The following is a 19,660-nucleotide window of genomic DNA, read 5'->3' as shown; positions in this document are numbered from 1 at the left end:
TGACTGTGACATCTGTGCAGGGCACAGCCTCCTTTAACCATGGCCGATGGGGCTTCTTGAGAGCTGTTTGTCCACCTATGGGTCCCTGGGTCCCTTTCCCCATTGAGAGACTGTTCACACAATCCCAGGAAATCTGCCGAGATCTTCCCCCAGACAGACCTGGTGCCAGCCTGTGGGAGGCAGGTGCCCATCTGGGACAGTCCAGTGTGGGGTCTTCTCCCTTTGCTCTCTCATCCCCTGCTCTGTGCCCCCGGTACAGGCTGGTCTTGGGGGTGATCTTCATTTGGCATTTGGGTCTTTCTGGCCTCTTGGAAACCACTTATGCCATGGATTCCCGAACCTAACACCCTTTCTTAGGGCTCCTTTCCGGCACTTTTTCCTGTAGACCTGGCTCGGTACCTACTGCTCCCTGTCTCCTGCTCTCTACTCTTTCCAGCACGCCTCCAGCTTCTTGGGGGAACACAGGCCCGGTGGTCACAGGTGCTGCAGGGGAGGTAAGGAGCTGGGTGTCCCTGGCGTGGGCTGCTCGTTCATGGGCTGTACTGACTCCCCGCCCCCCACTGACTGCACTAGGCTTCCCCCTTGCTTGCCTCCTCTCTGCCCGTCCTCCCTGTCCTGTCGCAATGCCTGCGCCCTGCTGCTCAGCATGCTGAGGTTCTTCTGACCCTGCGTGTGCTTGAGACTGTGCACGTGGCCTCCAGGGTGTGCATGGTGGTGATTTTCCTGGGTTTGGCGGGACCTGGTGTGGCTCCCAGTGCAGAGAGTAGGGGATGGGGATGGCTGGTCATTGGTCCTGACTTCACTTTTGAGCATGGGGCTTGTCTTAGTCTGCTAGGTTGCCATAACAAAATATCATAGAGTGGGTGGCTTAAACAATAGGAATTTATTTCTCACAGTTCTAGAGGCTGGGAAACCCAAGATCCATGTACCAGCAGTGTTGGTGTCTGGTGAGGCCTCCCTCCTTGGGTTGCAGATGGCCACCTTCTTGCTATGTCCTCACGTGACCTTTCCTCCATGGGTGCTCATGGAGAGATCCCTCTCTCTTTGCCTTCTCATAAAGCCACTAATCCCATCGTGAAGTCCCCACCCTCATGACCTCATCTAACCCTAATTACCTTCCAAAGGCACCACCTCCAAATACCATCACATTCCGGGTTAAAGCTACAACATATGAACTTGAGGGGACACAAACATTCAGGCCATCATAAGAATGGTGGCAGCAGTATGCCACAGAGTTCACAGAATAATAATATATATTTATTAAACACTCCATGCCAGGTGTGCCCTCATTCAATCCACACAGTAACCCCCCTCCCTGAGCAGGTGTTCTCTTCAGTCCCACGTTACAGCCCAGGAGTTACGAGGAGAGAGGTGAAGGGACTCTTGTGGATTTCACTGGCATTGGCAGAGCCAGGATTTGAACCCAGGCAGCCAGAGCTTGTAAACACCCCTTGATGGGGCTGCTCAGAATTCTAGACTGAAAGGAAGCATAGAAATGATCTAGGCCAATTCTCAGGTTACAGATGAGAAAACTGAGGCCGGTGCAAGTGAAATGTCAGTTGGTTTGTGTGTGAACCAGAGTGCCTGCCACCAGGCTGCCTCTTTTCAGGCTGTCAGATGCCAGGCGGCCTCCTGCGGGAGCCTGATGTGCCTTCTCCACAGGACTCGGCCTGGCTAGGCCATTACATGTCAGCTCATTTATCATCTTGCATCGTATTCCGCTCCATGGTTCCACTTGGTATCTTCCAGTGGAGCAGGGAGTTGAGTTCTCAGGCACACCTGGTTGGCGGGAGGAGGGCGGGGCAGTGTGTCATGGTGGGAGGGGCCTGAGCAGCCAGGCCTGGAGGCTCAGTGGGGGCGTGTGTATGGGTGTCTCAAGAGCGGGCTCTGGGTCTCTTCACCCACAAAAGACATACTCAGTGCACCTGCTTTCCCCTTCAGAGCAGGGCTGGCAGGGCTGAGGGCCCTTCCCCTGCCTAGCACAATCCCCCATTTGGTCCCTTCTCCCCCAGTCTTCCAAGCTCCTCTGGTGTACCTGACTTCGATGGTGTACCCAGAAACCTGAGGTGTGGACCCTTCCCCTCTGGAACCTGAGCGTATGATTGTCGAGGGTGTGGGCGTGGTAAGGGTGTGGGATTATCACATGTGCGCCACCCAGGAGTCTAGAAATGTAGATTCTCAGGCCCCTCACCAGAAGTACTGAATCAGAATTTACGTTTTAACAGCATTCCCAGGTGACATGTATTCACCTTACAGTTTGAGAAACACGGCCCTGGAACTCTTGTTTAATAGATATTGATATTTGTGGGCTGGTGGGTTAACTTTCAATTGATCTCTGTAGAATGGGAGGGAGTTGTTATATGCCCACTGTATGGATGGAAAAACTGAGGCTTGTCCACGATCGTGCAGCCAGTGAATAGCAGAGCTTGGGCTGGTGGCCAGTGGTTGTCTCCGAAGCCTGAGTCCTGCCTATGACAGAGGACCCCTCCAGAGGGGTTACCTCCGAGATGCATTCGCACAGACAGAGGAGGGTATGGGACGTCCAGAAGCCCTGAGAAAGGAGAGGTAGGGTCCTGACACTTACTGCAGAGCCTGGGGGCTGGCCAGGATGGATGATGCCTTTGGGCACTGTCATTCTGCCCCTCAGGGTAGCCCAGAGGGGGCCCTAAGTGGGCCCTGGGGACATAGGGGACTCTAGCAAGGTTAGACCCACATCAGGGTTCTTTGGGGGGTCCTGGAGGAATCAGGCCTTTCCCGGGCCGCAGCCTTAGCTCCTGATGGGGTCCGGTTTTCCTGCCCCTTCCAGCACTACCTTCAGCAGGAGCAGAGAACTGCCAACTCCGATTGTCTGATTTGATTCTCAGCCGTCTCTATTTTTGTCCACAGGCAAAAAGGGCCTGTTTGCAAAGCTGTGTCATTCCGAACGGCTGCCGGGAGCGCAGCTTGCCCCTTCCTGTAGGCCTCACTGTGGGCCCCAGCACAGGCTAGTTACCCTGCAGTGTTCTACCAGACAGCCTAAAGCTCCAGCCTTCGTGGCCCAAGGTCTCGCCTCAAGACCAAATAGGCTGCATTTCAACTGGCATTGCTGCCGCCTTGTATCTGGAATTCCCGTTTCTTAGCTGAGAAGTGGCACAATCCTCACTCCCATGCCTGACCCCAGCTCAGCCAGTCCTGCCTTTCCTCCCATACCTGACCCCAGCTCAGCCAGTCCTGCCTTTCCTCCCATACCTGACCCCAGCTCAGCCAGTCCTGCCTTTCACGACTTGTTCCTCTGACATCATGCTTCTAGGGATTGGTTTCTGTATAATCAGACTTACGGTTGTAATGACAAAAATGCAACCCCAGCTAGCTGGAAAAGCAACAACCAAAAGGGGGAGGGACTGAAAACGTATGGGCCTATGTAAGTAGTAAGTCGTTGGGGGCAGATAGCATCAAACATAGCTGGGTCCAGGGACTCCACGTGTTGTGGTCTTTCTCGACAGCTCCAGGTTTACGTGGTCCTGCAGCCTAAACTCACAACCTCAGGAGGAGAGAAAGCCTTGGGGAAGGTTCTCGTTGACCTGGTTTGGTCTCATGCCCACCCTGGAACCAGTTTCAGTGACCGGCATTTAGGTGGCTGGTTTGGTGCCCGGGGTGGGATTTCCCCACTTGAATCTTGTGGACTGAGTTGGAGGAATGGTTCCTCGAAGGAAAATCAGGGTGCTGTTACCAAAGTAGGTGAAAGGTATGGAGGACAGAACCCCAGAGCTCAGGCAGAATTGACTCTCCTCGGGTTACACCGGTAGTGACCAGGTGAGGATTTGAACCTGGCTCTCTCTGATTCTGGCTTTGGGGCTCGTCCCTGATGCCCAGGGAGTACTTGTTTGACTGACACACTCTGTTCCAGAGAGGGAAGTGAGTGAGACCCAGCTAGCTGTGGGGCCTTCCCATGTGAGCTGGGAGGTGAGGCTGAACTTCAGGAGGAGTCAGCTGCTGATGAGTGGAAGAGGTGCCTTCCAGGTAAAGGAAAATCCAGAGGGAGGCCCCTGGGAGATGGAGGTGGCTTGTTTGGAGCGGGGTGTTGTCTTACCTTTTTGGAGCTAAGAGAGGTTGTGCATGGGAGGACTGGGAAATGAGGGGGCACTGAGAGCCCAGCAGGAAGGCTCAGGGTCTCCCTTTTGCTGGTGTTCCAGAACTTTGGCCTTAGGTAGCCATACCATGAAGTGTGGCCCAGCCTGTTTCCCGTAAAGTCAGCTCACCTGTTGGTCAGCATGCTGTCTGGGTCCATCTGGAGCAGAGCGCTCTGGGCCCTAGACGAGGCAAAGCCGTTGTAGATCCAGGTGACAAACTGTCCTCTATTCTGTTGGTTTGAGTCCTAAGGGGTAGCCCCAGCTTTGACGGACGTGCAGGATGCTTCAGGGACTGTTCTTTCGACATCTCAAGCCTTACCCAGTTCAGCCCCCAAAAGCACCAGTGTCATTGTCCGCCTCTCAGAGGGCCGTTCTGTGGCGAACGGCTTCCTTCTCTCCTCCGGCCTGTGTTGCTTTCCTTTTTCTGGTGCTCGCTCAATGTGGTAATGATGTGGGGAATGACCCCCCATCTCTCCAGCCATGAGTCCTGCCCTGAGCCCTAAAGACCGAGTCGTTGCTGCCTAATTTGGGGCTTGTTGTGTCTGTGGGCCCCTTGAAAACCAGTGTTGCCCTGTGTTTCAGCCTAGCAAACCCCTTTGCCGCTTGTTCACGGCCCAGCACCAGCGAGGCCACTCTGGGCAGGCTTGCCTGCTGGCTCACCGATAGAAGACCTGCCTGGCTATGAAGGAAAGTGCCCCCGGTTCACCCAAAATACTGCAGTGAGATGCTCAGTTGTGAAGGTGCTGTGAAAAGTAAAAATGTAAAAAACATTAGGCAGCTGTGAGAATTATGATCTGCAAATTCTCTTCTCCTCACCCCTCAAGGTTTTTTTTTTTCTTTTTTTCTGTTCTTTCAGCCTCTGAAACCCCCAGCTCCTCTGCTCTCACCTGGGGTTTTATGGCTTTAGTAAAACTTTCAAAAATAAAAGAACACCAGGCTGCTCCTGGGGCAGGACATGGTGGGATATTGGTTTGGGGGTTTTTTTAGTCCTGGTATGGCAGGAATTAACTGTTTATTTTGGCTTCCTTCTCAAAGGGGCGTGGGCCGTCTGCCTTGTGGGGAAGCAGGTCAGCACTTTTGGTGCTGCTGCCCTGGCCACAGACTGTGGTCCACGGAGTGAGAGGCTGGCCTCCAGGTGGAGAGGAGTGAGCAGATGAGGGTGTCTTGGAAGGAGGCTGGGTGTGTTCATTGTGTGCTTACCAAGCCTTCATTGAGGTTCTGCCTGGACTGTGAGATACGAAACAGGGCAGGAGGGCAAGTGGACTCATGGAGGGAGACCACGGGGAGTTGGAGTGGTCTCCCCACATCTTCTCCTGGCAGGCCTTTCCTCCATCGTTGGAGGTCACCCCAGAGAGTAGTTGGTGGAGGTGTGGAGTATGGACAGGGTTTTGGGGGGTGTATTTGAGAAACCAGCACCAACACTAGGGCCCATTCCTGCCAGGTTAGACAGCTATAATTCAGCCGTTGGATACACATGGGAAAGGCAGGCCCCCGTGCGCTGGCCAGAAGCCTGAGATGTGGGAACCCCTGGTGGGTTACCGAGGGTAAGGAAAGACGCGTGGAGTCTGGGCCGAGAGAGCGGACGGTGTTGAAGCCAGAAGACCTGGATCTAGTTAGCACTTTGAGCTGAGGGGTGTTGGAAGGAGTATCTTCTCCCTGAATTAGATTTCTCATTTGTCATTCTAGGGAAAGGCTAAACCCCTACATGAGAGGTCATTTTGAGCATCACTTGAAACGTTTTCTGAGAGTGTAAGACCCATCTAATTTAATTTTCACAGCTACCCTATGAGGTGGGCATTGTTAGTGATCTTATTTTGTCTTTGGGGAAACTGAGACTGAGATCTCTCTAAACATTTTGAGGTATATCCTTCCAGTCTTTTTTCCTATAGGTTTTTATGTTTTAAACGAAAATAAGTTCATACAATCATATATTTTATACACTTGTTTTCTAAAGTTAATATTTTACGAAATAGTTTCTAGTATACATCTACATCACTACATAAAATAGCTTTATAGCATTTCATTGTAAGAATCTATTGTAGTTTAGCAAACTTGTCTCCTGTTATTGAACCTGTAGGTTAAATCTCTTTTTTTTTTTTTTGCCATTATAAACAATACTGCACTGGATATCCTTGAAGCTCAACTTTTGCATTTTTTGCATACATTATTTTTTTAAGGATAAATTTCTAGAAGTAGAGTTACTGGATTGAAATGTGTACACTTTTCAGAAACTTTGATACAAGGAGTCAAATTGTCTGCTTTTTTTTTTTCAATTGGTAAAATGTAACATAAAATTTAGCATCTTGGGCTTCGCTGGTGGCGCAGTGGTTGAGAGTTCACCTGCTGACGCAGGGGACATGGGTTCGTGTCCCGGTCCAGGAAGATCCCACATGTCGCGGAGCGGCTGGGCCCATGAGCCATGGCCACTGAGCCTGCGCGTCCAGAGCCTGTGCTCCGCAACGGGAGAGGCCACAACAGTGAGAGGCCCGCGTACCGCAAAAAAAAAAAAAAAAAAAAAAATTTAGCATCTTAACCATTAAGAATTTTTTAGCTGCATAACAAAATTATTATCCTAAAAAATTTTAAGTGTACAGTTCAGTAGTGTTAAGTACATTCATGTTGTTGTGCAGCCAATCCCCAGAACACTTTATTTTGCAAAATTGAAACTGCACCCAGTAAACAGTTTTCCATTCTCCTCCCCCAGCCCCTGGCAGTCACCATGCTATCTTCTGTCTCTATGAGCTTGACTACTCTAGGTACCTCACAGAAGTGGAATCATACAGACTTTGTCTTTTGTGACTGGTTTATTCCACTCAGCATAATGTCCTTAAGGTTCATCCATGTTGTTGCATATGGCAGGATTTCCTTCTTTTTTAAGGCTGAATAATAGTCCATTGTGTGTATATACTACAATTAAAAAAAAAATAATGGTTTCTTTTTTTTGCGTTGCATTGGGTCTTGGTTGCCGCGCGTGGGCTTTCTCTAGTTGCGGTGAGCGGGGGCTACTCTTCATTGTGGTAAGCAGGCTTCTCATTGTGGTGGCTTCTCTTGTTGTGGAGCACAGGCTGTAAGCACGCGGGCTCAGTAGTTGCGGTGCACAGGCTTAGTTGCTCCGCGGCATGTGGGATCTTCCCGGACCAGGGAATTGCTCCCATGTCTCCTGCATTGGCAGGCGGATTCTTAACCACTGTGCCATGAGGGAAGTCCTATCCTACATTTTCTTTATTCATCCATCAGTGGACCCTTGAGTTGCTTCTACCTTTTTGCTGCTGTGAATAACGCTGCTCTGATCATGGGTGTAGTACACGTGTCTCTTCTAGGCCCTCTTTTCAATTCTTTTGCATATATACCCAGAAGTGGAGTTGTTGGATCGTATGGTAATTCTGGTTTTAATCTTCTGAGGAATGGCAGCCTGTCCTCCACAGCAGCTGTGCCATTTTATATGCCCACAGTTGCCCACTTTTGAGTGTGATTTATCAGGGCTCTCTTCCCAACCCGGCCTTGAGGCTTCCTCCCTGAAGGCTGAAGCAATGACTTGCATTTCTTCCTCCCCCCCATCCTCCACCCCCACAGGGCCTACGCCTCTCGGGTGCCCTGTGCTTTTGGACCAGCTGGGTAGGCAGGAGGGCGGGGGTCCACCCATCTGGAAAGTTCCATCACAGGGGAGGCATCGTGCTCTCCATCTCCGCATCCAGTGCCCAGGGCTCCAAGGGCGGGGCCTCTTGGAAGGGCTGCTGTTTGGGATGTGATGAGTCACTGAGACCGCTGAGGCCCGGACCAGCCTGGGTGCTGAGCTGTGCCAGGGTCAGTTTGCCTCCAAACCGAAAGTTCAAAGTTAATGGAAAAGCAAGTGCTCCCCTTGAAAGGGGACCTCCCCTGGCTCGCACGACTGGGTGTTTTCACATAAAGGCCCCTCTGCCAGTGGGAATCAGGAGGCAGTGCCCGTGCTTCCTGACAGCCTCTGGCTTCCTGCCCGCTCAACAGGGCTGGGATCCACTGGGATCCTTTGGGGGCGGGCTCAGAAGCAGCCCGTCTCCATCTTGGAGCTAGTGTTGTGGTCTGGCCACGTGTGCAGAAACACACAGGGCAGAGGATGAAGGAACCCGAGGGTTGGAATCCCCAGTAGATTTCCCGTCAGATGTTTGTGACAGGAAAATGGCCCATCATATGACTCAAAGAGCAAATGTAAGGCAAAGAAACCTCTTTTTTTTTTTTTTTTTATAAATTTATTTACTTTTGGCTGCTACTCTTCGTTGCGGTGCACGGGCTTCTCATTGCAGTGGCTTCTCTTGTTGCAGAGCACAGGCTCTAGGCGCACAGGCTTCAGTAGTTGTGGCACGTGGGCTTCAGTAATTGTGGCTCGTGGGCTCTAGAGCGCAGGCTCAGTAGTTACGGCGCACGGGCTTAGTTGCTCCGCGACATGTGGGATCTTCCCGGACAAGAGCTCAAACCCATGTCCCCTGCACTGGCAGGCGGACAAAGAAGCCTCTTTTTATGGGCAGAACTGGGGTGACTGGGCTGTGACCCTCACTAGGAAGAGCTGTTGCCAGCTCCAGGAAGCTTTTTGGTCTGCTATATGTTAGAAATTTTTTCACAGACCACTACCTCAGTGACTGTAGCCCGTTTACTTTGATCTTCATTAGTCCTCTGGAATCATAATTGCTTCCTTTCAAAAAGGAATATATTTATTATTTTTAGATATATTTTTACACAGTACATAGATCTTAAATGTGTAATTTGATGAGTTTGTCAAGTATAGATACCCATGTAACCAACACCGCAATAAAGACAACATTTCCATCTCCCCAGAAAATTCCCTCAGGTCCTTTGCCAATTGATCCCCTCCCCAGACCCACCCCAGGCAATGACTGGTTGGTTTCTGTTAATATAGATTATAATTTTGCCCTTGTTTTGAATGTCATATAACTGAAATCACATGGCCTGTACTTTTTGATATGTAGCTTCTTCTGCACAGTATAAGTTCTGAGAGATTCACCCGTGTTGTATGTATCAAGAGTGTGTCCTTTTCTTTATTTCTGAGTAGTATTCCATTGTATAAATACGCCACGGTTTATGAATTCCACAAGAACCATTTTTTAGATGGAGAGGGAGAAACGCCATCGGCCTCTACACTCGGCATGAGTTCGTCTGTGTGTCCATCCACTCACTAAGCCCCAGGCCTTGCTCTCGCTGGGTGCAAAGATCAACCAGAAATGGGCAGAGAGGGTGGTCACCATGTAGGGGAAAGGCATACGCAGAGGAGGCGCAGCTAAAACGTGCTGCTGGCTCTGAAGGCGGGAGACTTAAGAAGCCTTCAGAGAAAAGGTGGTGTGCTGTGAGCTTTCAAGGAGGATGGGGTTTAGAATTCTCAGAGAAGCCTGGTGGAGAGGCCCCTGCTGGGAGCAGAAGGAACAAATGGAGCACGGGGAATGTGGCGGCCCCACAGACTGCTGAATTCACCGCTTTGCCATGGCCAGCCCACTGGAGGCTTGGGACTGGCAGCCTGAACCTGGTCCATCCCAGTTCTGGGCCCAGAGGTGGGGCAGGAGGGAACCCAGACAGCAGCACATCTCGGGCGGGTGGGGGGGGGGAAAGCACAAGGATGTGTTAAAAGAGACCCTCTCTGTGTCTTCTGGAGTTGGCTCTGCCCTCCTGCCATTTCCACTTGGCTTCCAGGCCAGGCCCTGAACAGTTTCTATGTCCCACTGTCCTGTAGGGTACACAGGGGCCGTGGGTCTGGAGAGGAGTGGCTGGGCCAGTGCCGGCAGTGAGCCGAGGGGACCAGCCTTCTCCTGCCTTCTTGCCACGTCTTCTCCAGTGTGCCCTCTGTTCCTCCTCCCCCTTAGTCCTTTCCGGGTCGTGAGTCATTTGGCAGGAGGCACGTTGACACTTGGTGACCCGCGTAACTGAGTCTTTGTGTTGAGCAAGGGCCTTCGCGGTCTGTGTCCACCTTTCCCCAGGCCGAGGCATCCCGACCTTCGGACCCATTCACACCCCAGTCTGGCAGAGGGCAAGGTCACTGAAACCATATGAGTTGGGAATCTAGCCAAGGACAGCAGTATCTTTACCTTGTGTTTGTAGAGTACTTTGTACTTTGTCAGACACCACCAGGCTTGTCGTTTCTTCAGCCAGCCAGTGCTTGCTGAGCGCCTACTGTGTGGCAGGTTATAGAAAGGTGAACGTGTTAAGGTTGGTGCCTTTAAGGAGCCTATAGTCTGGCCAAGCAAACACGTGAACAAATAAGTATAACAAAATGGTGGGGCAGGAATACGTAAAGTGTAGATCAGGGCCCAAGGAGAGAATGGTTGGTTATACCAGGGTGTACTGGGGGGGCTCCCTAGAGGAGGGGGCACTCAGTGGCAGAAGGTGAGCTGTAATTTTGGGTGGCCTCTGGGGGGTGGGGTGGAGGGTGCATTCCAGGCAAGAGGCGCAACCCGAGCACAGTGGGAGCAGGAGGCTGGGCGTGGATGCAGCAGGTATGGTGTCATAGTCAGCTCAGGCTGCTAGAACAAAGCACCACAGATTGGGTGGCTTATACCAAACAGACACTTATTTCTCACAGTCCTGGAGGCTGGGAGTCTGAGATCAAGGCACCAGCACGGTCAGGTTCTGGTGAGAGCCCTCTTCCAGGTTGCAGGCTGCCAACTTCTTGCTGTGTACTCCCATGATGGAAGGGGCTCTCTGGGGTCTCTTTTATAAGGACACTAATCCCTATCATGAGGGCTCCACCCTCAGGACATAATCACCTGCCCAAGGCCCCGCCTCCTAATACCATCACCTTGGGCATTAGGTTTTCAACATATGACTTTATGACTTTCAAGGGGACACAAACATTTGATGTATAACATGATGAGAGACAAAGCTGGGGAGGTGACAGGGACGGATCTTGGAGGGCATGGTATGGAATGTCAGGAGTTTGGACCTCACCCTGTAGCAGTGGGGACCCCAGTGGAGGGTTTTAAGCAGTGGAGTTTTAGAAGGATCACCCTGGGATCCTTGAGCAGGATGGATGAGAGCGAGACTGGAGGCAGGGAGGCCAGCTAGGAGGCCAAGGTGGTCATCCACTCAAGAGATAAAGCCTAAGATAAGGAGATAAGAGAAGGGGAGGGGAGGGGGGGCTTGAAATGTTAAGGGCTTGGTCATCAGTTGGATATTGGGGCCAAAGGGCAGGAGAGAGTTGAGGATTCTCCTCTTGGACCTTCCTTCAGTCACTTCATCTTGAGCACCTACTACATATAAAGTACCATGTGGGCACAAAGGTGAGAAGGATCTGGGTTCTGCCCACCGAGAACCGCAGTCTAGGACAGTGCTCTCTAGTCAGGACTGTGAGTTGCACGTGACAGCAACACAATTTAAGTGGACTTTGACCCCACCCCTCCCTGAGAAAATGGGGGAAGGGGTTTATTGGTGCATGTACTGGAAAGTTTCAGGGGGTAGTGCTTCAGGCAAGTGTTCAAACACTGTCTTTAGGAATCTGCCCTTTTCCATCAAGTCTCATCTCTGTTCTGTGTAGACTTCGTTTGTTTTTTTTTCATGACTGAGTTTATTCAATCTTTTTCCTGTCTCAAAAAAAAAAAGCAAAATACCAAAAACCCAGACATAAATATAGTTGTTTCCCTTTACAGCTTTCCCTTCTTAGTTTCTTATAGTTTCGGGGTTTGTTTTTTTTTTTTTTTTTTTTGCTTTAGAGCTATGCTTTTATATTTAAAATTTTTAAAATTTTGGTAAAAAACACAAAACATAAAATACACCACCTTAACCATTTTCAGGTGTACTATCATGTTAATGACATTCACGTTATGTAGCTTCATTTTAAGGCAGCCTTTCCCTAACATTTCCAGGCTGGCCTCTTAGCAGTTTAACAAGCCCAGTGGAAGGGGTAAGAATTCTGGGATTGGGTCTTCTCGGCACAAACCAGGCCACGTGCACACCCTTAGCCAATCACTGTGGCCCTGATGATGAGTCAGCCTGGATCACGTGCCTGCCTTTGAGGTGGGGCGGGGTCTTCGCCCTGTGAGCCACAGGGCTGAGCGAGGCTGCACAAATGGGTGCTCAAAGGGAAAGAGAGGTGCTGCTGTGGAAAGAATGGGAAATGGATGCCAGGGACGCAAAAACAGCAAATTCCACTGCAGGCGCATAGGACCCGAGCGCCTGACTTAGGTGAGGTAGAAACTGGTTCCACGGGAGGGGTGCATGTAAATGCTGTGTAATCAAGTCATCTAGCACGTGCTAGGGACTGTGGCAGTCCAAACAGGCTCATTTTGCCCCCATTGAACTACTGGGGGAGAGAAGAGCTAGACGTAAATAACCACTCCATGATGTAAACATGGTGAGTGCCTGGGGAGGAGGGGTCAGGAGTGCTTCCAGCAGGCAGGAGTTGGGCATGGGGGTGCCACCAGTGTGGTTCCCCACGTGGGGCATGGGTGCCTGCTGTCTGTCCACCCCTTGATCCCAACCACTGCTAATACCATCCTTGCTTTAGCCCCCTCCTTCCCCTCCCAGGACCTCTGCCTCCCACTGGCTGCTCCAGAGTCTCCTCGGATGAGCCCACCCTGGGCCCCTGGGAGGGGCCTGGAGTTGGGCCCCCCGTCCCGCACCGAGCAGGGCAGGTCCGAGGTGCTCCCCTCGTCCCGCAGGCCTCTCCCTGGAACGCCTCCCCAACTCCATCGCTTCCCGCCACCGCCTGACCGAGAGGGAGGAGGAAGTGATCACCTGTTTCGAGAGGGCCTCCTGGATCGCTCAGGTGTTCCTGCAGGAATTGGAGAAGGTGAGCTGGAAATAATAGCCCCATTGGTCATCACTGCCCTCTATTGAGCACCTGTATCTATCCAACCCCCCACCCCACTAAAACTGTAGGTCCTGCTTGTACAAATTAGAAAAGAGGACCCTCCACCTGCCCTGAAGATGCTCTGCTTTATCCATTGGAAAACTCATTGTAGTATCCTGATTCTGTAAGCATGAGACTCTCTACTGCCAGAAAAGAGTTTTAATAAACAGAAGAGTCCACGCCCCCTGCGAGCGGCTGGCAACCTCCTTGGTGAGCTCAACTTGTACGACCAAAAATGTGACAGCCCTGTTGTGTTCGTTTACTTGTTTACCCCTCACAGCAGCTCTCTGAAGTAGGTGTTACATTCATCCCTGTTTAATACATGAGGTTTAGAGAGATTAAGCCATTTGCCCGCTACCCTTCCCTTGGAAGGGTACAGTCAGGTCCATGTAGGCACTCTTCCCAGCTCTCAGGTGCTCTGGAAGCTCGCTACTGGACCCTTTAGCGGGGAGGAGGACCATTCTTAAAGCCTTGCAGAGGCTGGCAGAGCTGGCCACAGGGGTCTGGAAATTCTCAGGCCTACTTATCTCCCTGCTTGTGCTTCGGGGGGCCTGAACGAACTCTCAACAGGACAGCAGTTCCAGGTGTTAGCAGCATACTGTGATGTTACCCCAGTTCTTCCCTTCTGGGGACTCCTGGTTAAATGGGGGGGTACAGGCAGCCATATTCAACAAAGATACTTACAGTGACTGCGTCCCTGTTTTCATGTCAGGCACTACTTTGAGTACTTTACTCGAAGTTGTTCTCTAATTTAACCTTCAAATAGTAACCAACTGCAACAGGTTACGATTGTTATTCCCATCGTGTAGGTGGGGAAACTCAGGTGTGGAGAGTTAAATAGCTTCCCGGAGCTCAGACAGTTCATAAGTGGCGTCGGCAGGGCTTGGACCCTGTATGACTTGTGACTTTGGGGTGGTGCTTGAGCCTTCTGTTTAGTAGATGTTTAGTAGATACTAGATGGCAGGCTTGTCAGAGGAGATTCAGGATTGGCATCCAGACAGAGGAGGTGGGCACGATCTGAGAGACTCAGCACTCAGGAGATATTTGAACCTCACCTATTTTGGCAAATGCCAAAATGTCAACCCAGCCCCTGTTTGTGACGGACCTTTTTGGAGGCGTCCTCCTCATGCCAGGTCAGTTCCCGTGGAGCAGGATTCTCAGCCTCAGGACTTCTGACGTTTGGGGCCAGATGATTCTGCTGCCCTGTGTAGAATGTCCAGCAGCACTCCCAGCCTCTACCTGTGGGCTGCCAGCAGCCAACCCCCCTCCAACTGTGACAACCAAAAGTGTCTCCAGATAACGCCAAATGTCTCAGGGGCGAAATTGCCCCCCTGTTGAGAGTCGCCGTCCTAGAGGCCCTCTGCTTGGCTGGACTTCAGTGGGAAGGAGGTGATTGGCGGCTCAGCAGAAACAGGACTCGAGTGTACTCCCTGGCAGAGGTCCACGTGGAGACTTGAGTTGACCTCTGCCAAGGTCACATGCAATGTTTCAGGAGCTCTTTGTGTTTGAATTACATATAGTTTGGAGGAAGCTTTCATGAAACATTGAAAGTCACCCATTCAGTCAGAAGCCTGGGTTTTGGACTCTTAAAAGGGGATTCAGGTGATGAGCTGGAATGGTGTCCAGGGCTGGAATCAGCGCCTCAGGGGCACTGGGTGGACAAATGGGCCCCGATAGCTGGTTATCTCAGGTCAAGGGAGGGCAGGCCATAGAACCCTGTGCACCCTGTGCACTGCAAAGCTGATGTCCCTCCTAAGACCCAGCACCAACCTCGGAGGAACTAAGAATCTCTCTAAAACCTATTTCAGTTTCTGAAAGAGGTGGATGGCTCGTTGATTTTTTTTTTTCCCCCTCATATCAGAGAGGGAGGTGGCATAGTGAAGGCAGGCCCATCTCGGTGGGGCTGGGTGACCCTCTCAGAGCTGTGGCTTAAGCGACAGCTCAGTTAATAACAGTTGTTCCTCAGCTTTCCCACGAACCAGGGGTCAGCTGTTGGGCTGTTCTGAGGTCATGGTTATGTGACAGGGACAGTGCAATGTCTGGCGTCTGGTAGGCGCTCGAGTATTGAAAGAATGCGCCAATAAGTAGTAGAAAGAGCCTGGAATGTGTAGCTGGCCAGACTAGTGTTTGAGGTCCAGGCCCAGGCCAGCTTTGTCTCCTCGGGCACTCTCTGAGCCTCAATTTCCTCATCTATAAGGTGCCGAGAAAACCAGCCTTGTAGGGCTGTTATGGGCATGCAGCATTTGCACAGGGAGAGTGCTTTAGACCTATTTTGAATTAAAGCAAGTTAGGTTGAGTTTGGTCTGAGTATTGCCCTACGTGCCCCTAAGGTGGCTGGGGGCTTGGGTGGCGATGGGGCCGTCACCTCTGCCTGGGCTGACCCTGGCCCTGGCCTCTCGGCCTCGGAACTTAGAGACAGCGGCTCTCTCTGTGTTCCCCTTCCCAGATCACAAGTAACACCACATCCCGGCACCTGAAAGGATCTCACCCGGTCGACTACGAACTCACCTACTTCCTGGAAGCTGCGCTCCAGAGCGCTTACGTGACAAACCTGAAGAAGGGGTAGGTCGCTGGCCGCTGAGCAGGACCCGGACGTTTCTTTCAGGACTGGGAGCTGCTGACACTGGTCAGGCCTCCCTCTTCTCTGGGCTGTGTGCGTGCGGGCCCCCTGGAGAGACGATGGGGGCTGGCTTGTTCCCGACTTGTCAGGCTGAGCTTGCCCAGGCCCTGGTGGGGAGGGCCGAGCTTCAGGAAGCTGCTGAAGCAATAAAGCCTGCACATGTTGGGGGTGGTCATCTTTAGAAGGGGGAGCTCTGGGAGCCCGATGGTGGTGTGGGAAGAGTGAAGGACAGGGAGCTGGGCGGTCTGGAGGTGGTCACTGTCGCCTGAAGTGTCAGCTAAAGTCATTTTGCTTCTCTGAGCCTCATTCTCCCCAAAATTTAATGGAAAAGGTGATTCCTGATAATTCCAACTTTCAAGGGGCTGTGAGATCCGAGGAGAAGTGTGGTGAAAGTAAAGGCCTGGCATCATTTTGGGGGTGCGACTGCCCTGCTGGTGAGGTGGCAGGAAGCTCGTTTTCCTGTGCGTTGACTGGAGGGTCCTGGGACCCAAGAACATGGTGCCCAGAACCCCTTTCTTAGTCTTTTGCTCCTTGGGGTTAAGCAAGGCACCCTCCCTCTGTGAAGAGTCTGGTGGATGCTTCCATCTGGGTGGGAGGGGCTGGTGGTGTTTCGTGGGTGTGTTGTGTGGTGGTGGAGATGGAGGGAGAAGCAACAGGACCAGGAGGGCGTGTTGCTGGCCACCGCGGCTCTCTGGCGGTTCTGCAGGGCTGAATGCCTCAACCAGGCTGGAGACTAGTAGGTGGGGGCCTGGGTTTCCTGTGCCTCATCAGCTCCCTCCTCAGCATCATTACTACCCTCTGCAGACACCGTGGGCTGGGGCCTTGAGGACATCCGGGCAAGCGGAGGGACTCACGTGTGCCGAGTGCAGCCACTCACCGTGGAGGCTGGGCACACGTCTCGCCCCTCTCGAGCCTCCCAGGTGGAGGTGGGCCAGCCACACAGCTGTTCCCTCCTCCCCACAGGTGACGAAACGGAGGGTCAGGATCCCAGAGCTTTCTTTGCTTTGGCTAGAGTCCTTTGAAGCCCCTATTTTGTTTTTGGTATGATTTATTTTGTTAAATTTCACTTTATTCATCCTTTTCATTTAACAGTTTTTGGAATAGATGATTCTTGCACAGGATACCAAATTAAAAATGTACAGAAGACTAGACAATAAAACGTTTCCCTTCCATCTCCATCCCCTGCCTCCTGGCTCCTCTGTAGGCAGTGTTCCTAGGCTCCTGTGTCATTCCATGATAGCAGCATACACAAGCGATTATATGCACATATTATTTTCTTCCTTTTTTAAATGCATATTCTCCCCTTTGCCGTTTTTCATTCAAAATATATCTCTTGGAGGTGGTTCCACATCGGAGCTGCCTTTTCTTTGCACTGCTGCATAGTGTTTATAGTATCATACAGTACAGATCTCCTACAATTTGTTTACTCAGTTCCCAACCGAGGAACAGATAGGTCACTTCCAGACTTGGGCTCTTTTCAGCGTATGCTAGAGTCCAGAACAGAACCGTACCTATGCATTGTTTCAGTGGGGATCTGTCTGTAGGGTGGATTCCGAGACAGGAAAGTTCTGGGTCAAAAGGTAGAACGCTGGTCATTTGGGTAGAGGTTGCCAACTTGGACCTCATAGAGGTTGTTTCAGTTTCTGTGCCGCCAAGATGTGGGAGAGAGGCTGCTTCGTAAGCCCTCACAACATAGTGCGAGCTTTTTTTTTAAGTTTTTATTGAAATATAGCTGATCTACAGTGTTGTGTTAGTTTCAGGTATACAGCAAAGTGATTCAGTCATGCATGTGTGTGTGTGTGTGTGTGTGTGTGTGTATATATATATATATATATATATATATATGTCCTTTTTTAGATTCTTTTCCATTATAGGTTATTATGAGATATTGAGTGTAGTTCCCTGTGTTATACAGTAGGTCCTTGTTGTTTAGCTATTTTATATATAGTAGCGTGTACCTGCTAATTCCAAACTCCTGGTTTATCCCTGCCCCACCTTCCCCCTTTGGGAACCATAAGTTTGTTTTCTATGTCTGTGAGTCTATTTCTGTTTTATAAATAATTCCTTTGTATCATTTTTTTAGATTCCACATATAAATGATATCATATGATATTTGTCTTTGACTTACTTCACTTAATATGATAATCTCTAGGTCCGTCCATGTTGCTACAAATGGCATTATTTCACTCTTTTTTATGGCTGAATAGTATTCCATTGTGTATATATGCCACATCTTCTTTATCCCTTCATCTGTCGTTGGACATTTAGGTTGTTTCCACATCTTGGCTATTGTAAATAGCGCTGCAATGATATTGGGGTGCATGTATCTGTCTGAATTATAGTTTTCTCTAGACACATGCCCAGGAGTGGAATCACTGGATCATGTGGTAACTCTATTTTCAGTTTTTTAAAGAACTTTCATACTGTTCTCCATAGTGGCTGTACCAGTTTACATTCCTTCCAGCAGTGTAGGAGGACTAGTGCAAGCTTTTTGATGCTTTTTTGACGTTATTAGGCGTGATTGGTGAAATATGCTATCTCAGCATCATTATTGTTGGCGAGGGAGATGATATTTATCTGTTCACTTTTCCATTGTTGGTACTTGGAAGGTAATTACTTCTTTTGTTTTTTAAAATAATTTCTGTTGAAGTATATTTGATTTATAATGTTGGCAGTTTCAGGTGTACAGGAAAGTGATGCAGTTATATATATATATATATATATATATGTACATATATATATACGTATATATGTATATGTACATACGTATATATATATATCCTTTTTCAGATTCTTTTCCCTTATAGGTTATTACAAGTGATTGGGTATGTAGGTCCCTGTGCTATACAGTAGGTCCTTATTGGTTCAGCTTTTTTTTTTTAATTTGCACTTTTCTTAGGAGTGAGGTTCATTAAATTTTTATGTTTTAATTGTTTGCACCTTTAAAAATGCATAATTTATTTTTTAAAATCTTAATTGAAGTATAGTTGATTTACAATGTTTTAGTTTCAGGTGTACAGCAAAGTGATTCAGATATATATATATATATGTATATTCTTTTTCAGATTCTTTTCCCCTTATAGGTTAATACAAAATATTGAGTATAGTTTCCTGTGCTATACAGTAGGTCCTTGTTGGTTATCTATTTTATATATAGTAGTGTGTATATTTTAGTCCCAAACTCCTAATTTATCCCTCCCTCCCCAAAATGCATAATTCATTGATCCCTCCCTCCCTCCTAGTTTGTGTAAGTAATATAATTATAATGTTTATGGTGGAAAACTTGGAAAATACATAAAAATATAAAACGGGCAAATTTAAAAATCACATATTCAATCTTTAGATCAGGGACTGGCAGGTTATGACCTTCTGGCCAGTCGCCTGCTTTGGTGAAGTTTTTTGGAACACAGCTTGCCTGTTGGTTTAGGTATCTTCTATATCTATGGCTGCTTTAGAGCAACAACTGCAGAGTTATATGACTCCAAGCCTAAAATGTTTACTGTCTGGCTCTTTACAGAAAAAAATTTGCTGGCCCCGTATTCTAGGTAATCACTGTTAACATTTTTTAAAATAAATTTATTTTTTATTTTTTATTTGTGGCTGCATTGGGTCTTTGTTGCTGCACGCAGGCTTTCTCTAGTTGCGCTGAGCAGGGGCTGCTCTTCGTTGTGGTGCACAGGCTTCTGATAGCAGTGGCTACTCTTGTTGCTGAGCACGGACTCTAGGCACGCGGGCTCCGTATTTGTGGCTCGCGGGCTCTAGAGCGCAGGCTCAGTAGTTGTGGTGCACGGGCTTAGTTGCTCCGTGGCATGTGGGATCCTCCCAGACCAGGGCTCGAACCCGTGTCTCCTGCGTTGGCAGGCGGATTCTTAACCACTGCGCCACCAGGGAAGCCCCCCACTATTAACATTTTGATGTATGTCTTTTCACATTTTTTAAAAATTTTATTTATTTATTTTTGGCTGTGTTGGGTTTTCATTGCTGTGCATGGGCTTTCTCTAGTTACGGTGAGCGGGGGCTACTCTTCGTTGCAGTGCACGGGCTTCTCATTAACGTGGCTTCTCTTGTTGTGGAGCACGGGCTCTAGCACACAGGCTTCAGTAG

The 19,660-nt window shown here is 49.8% G+C and overlaps 1 protein-coding gene across 6 annotated transcripts in view; it reads left to right on the top strand.

The window, feature by feature from the left end:
- The window catches only part of TTC7A (tetratricopeptide repeat domain 7A), a 122,668-nt gene that overhangs the window by 21,135 nt on the left and 81,873 nt on the right, over window positions 1-19,660 (top strand). For 3 of the 6 annotated variants that reach the window (XM_067703048.1, XM_067703052.1, XM_067703049.1), the window contains exons 4-5: window positions 12,746-12,876; window positions 15,383-15,498. In XM_067703048.1, coding sequence (XP_067559149.1) covers window positions 12,746-12,876; window positions 15,383-15,498 — 247 coding nt within the window. Of the gene's footprint in view, window positions 1-385; window positions 495-12,745; window positions 12,877-15,382; window positions 15,499-19,660 lie in introns of all 6 variants that reach the window. The other 3 variants (XM_067703053.1, XM_067703051.1, XM_067703050.1) reach the window with 3 other exon arrangements.

This window comes from Pseudorca crassidens, chromosome 14 (genome assembly GCF_039906515.1).
Source record: "Pseudorca crassidens isolate mPseCra1 chromosome 14, mPseCra1.hap1, whole genome shotgun sequence".
Taxonomy (NCBI): domain Eukaryota; kingdom Metazoa; phylum Chordata; class Mammalia; order Artiodactyla; family Delphinidae; genus Pseudorca; species Pseudorca crassidens.
This window is presented reverse-complemented; position numbering and strand designations above follow the sequence as displayed.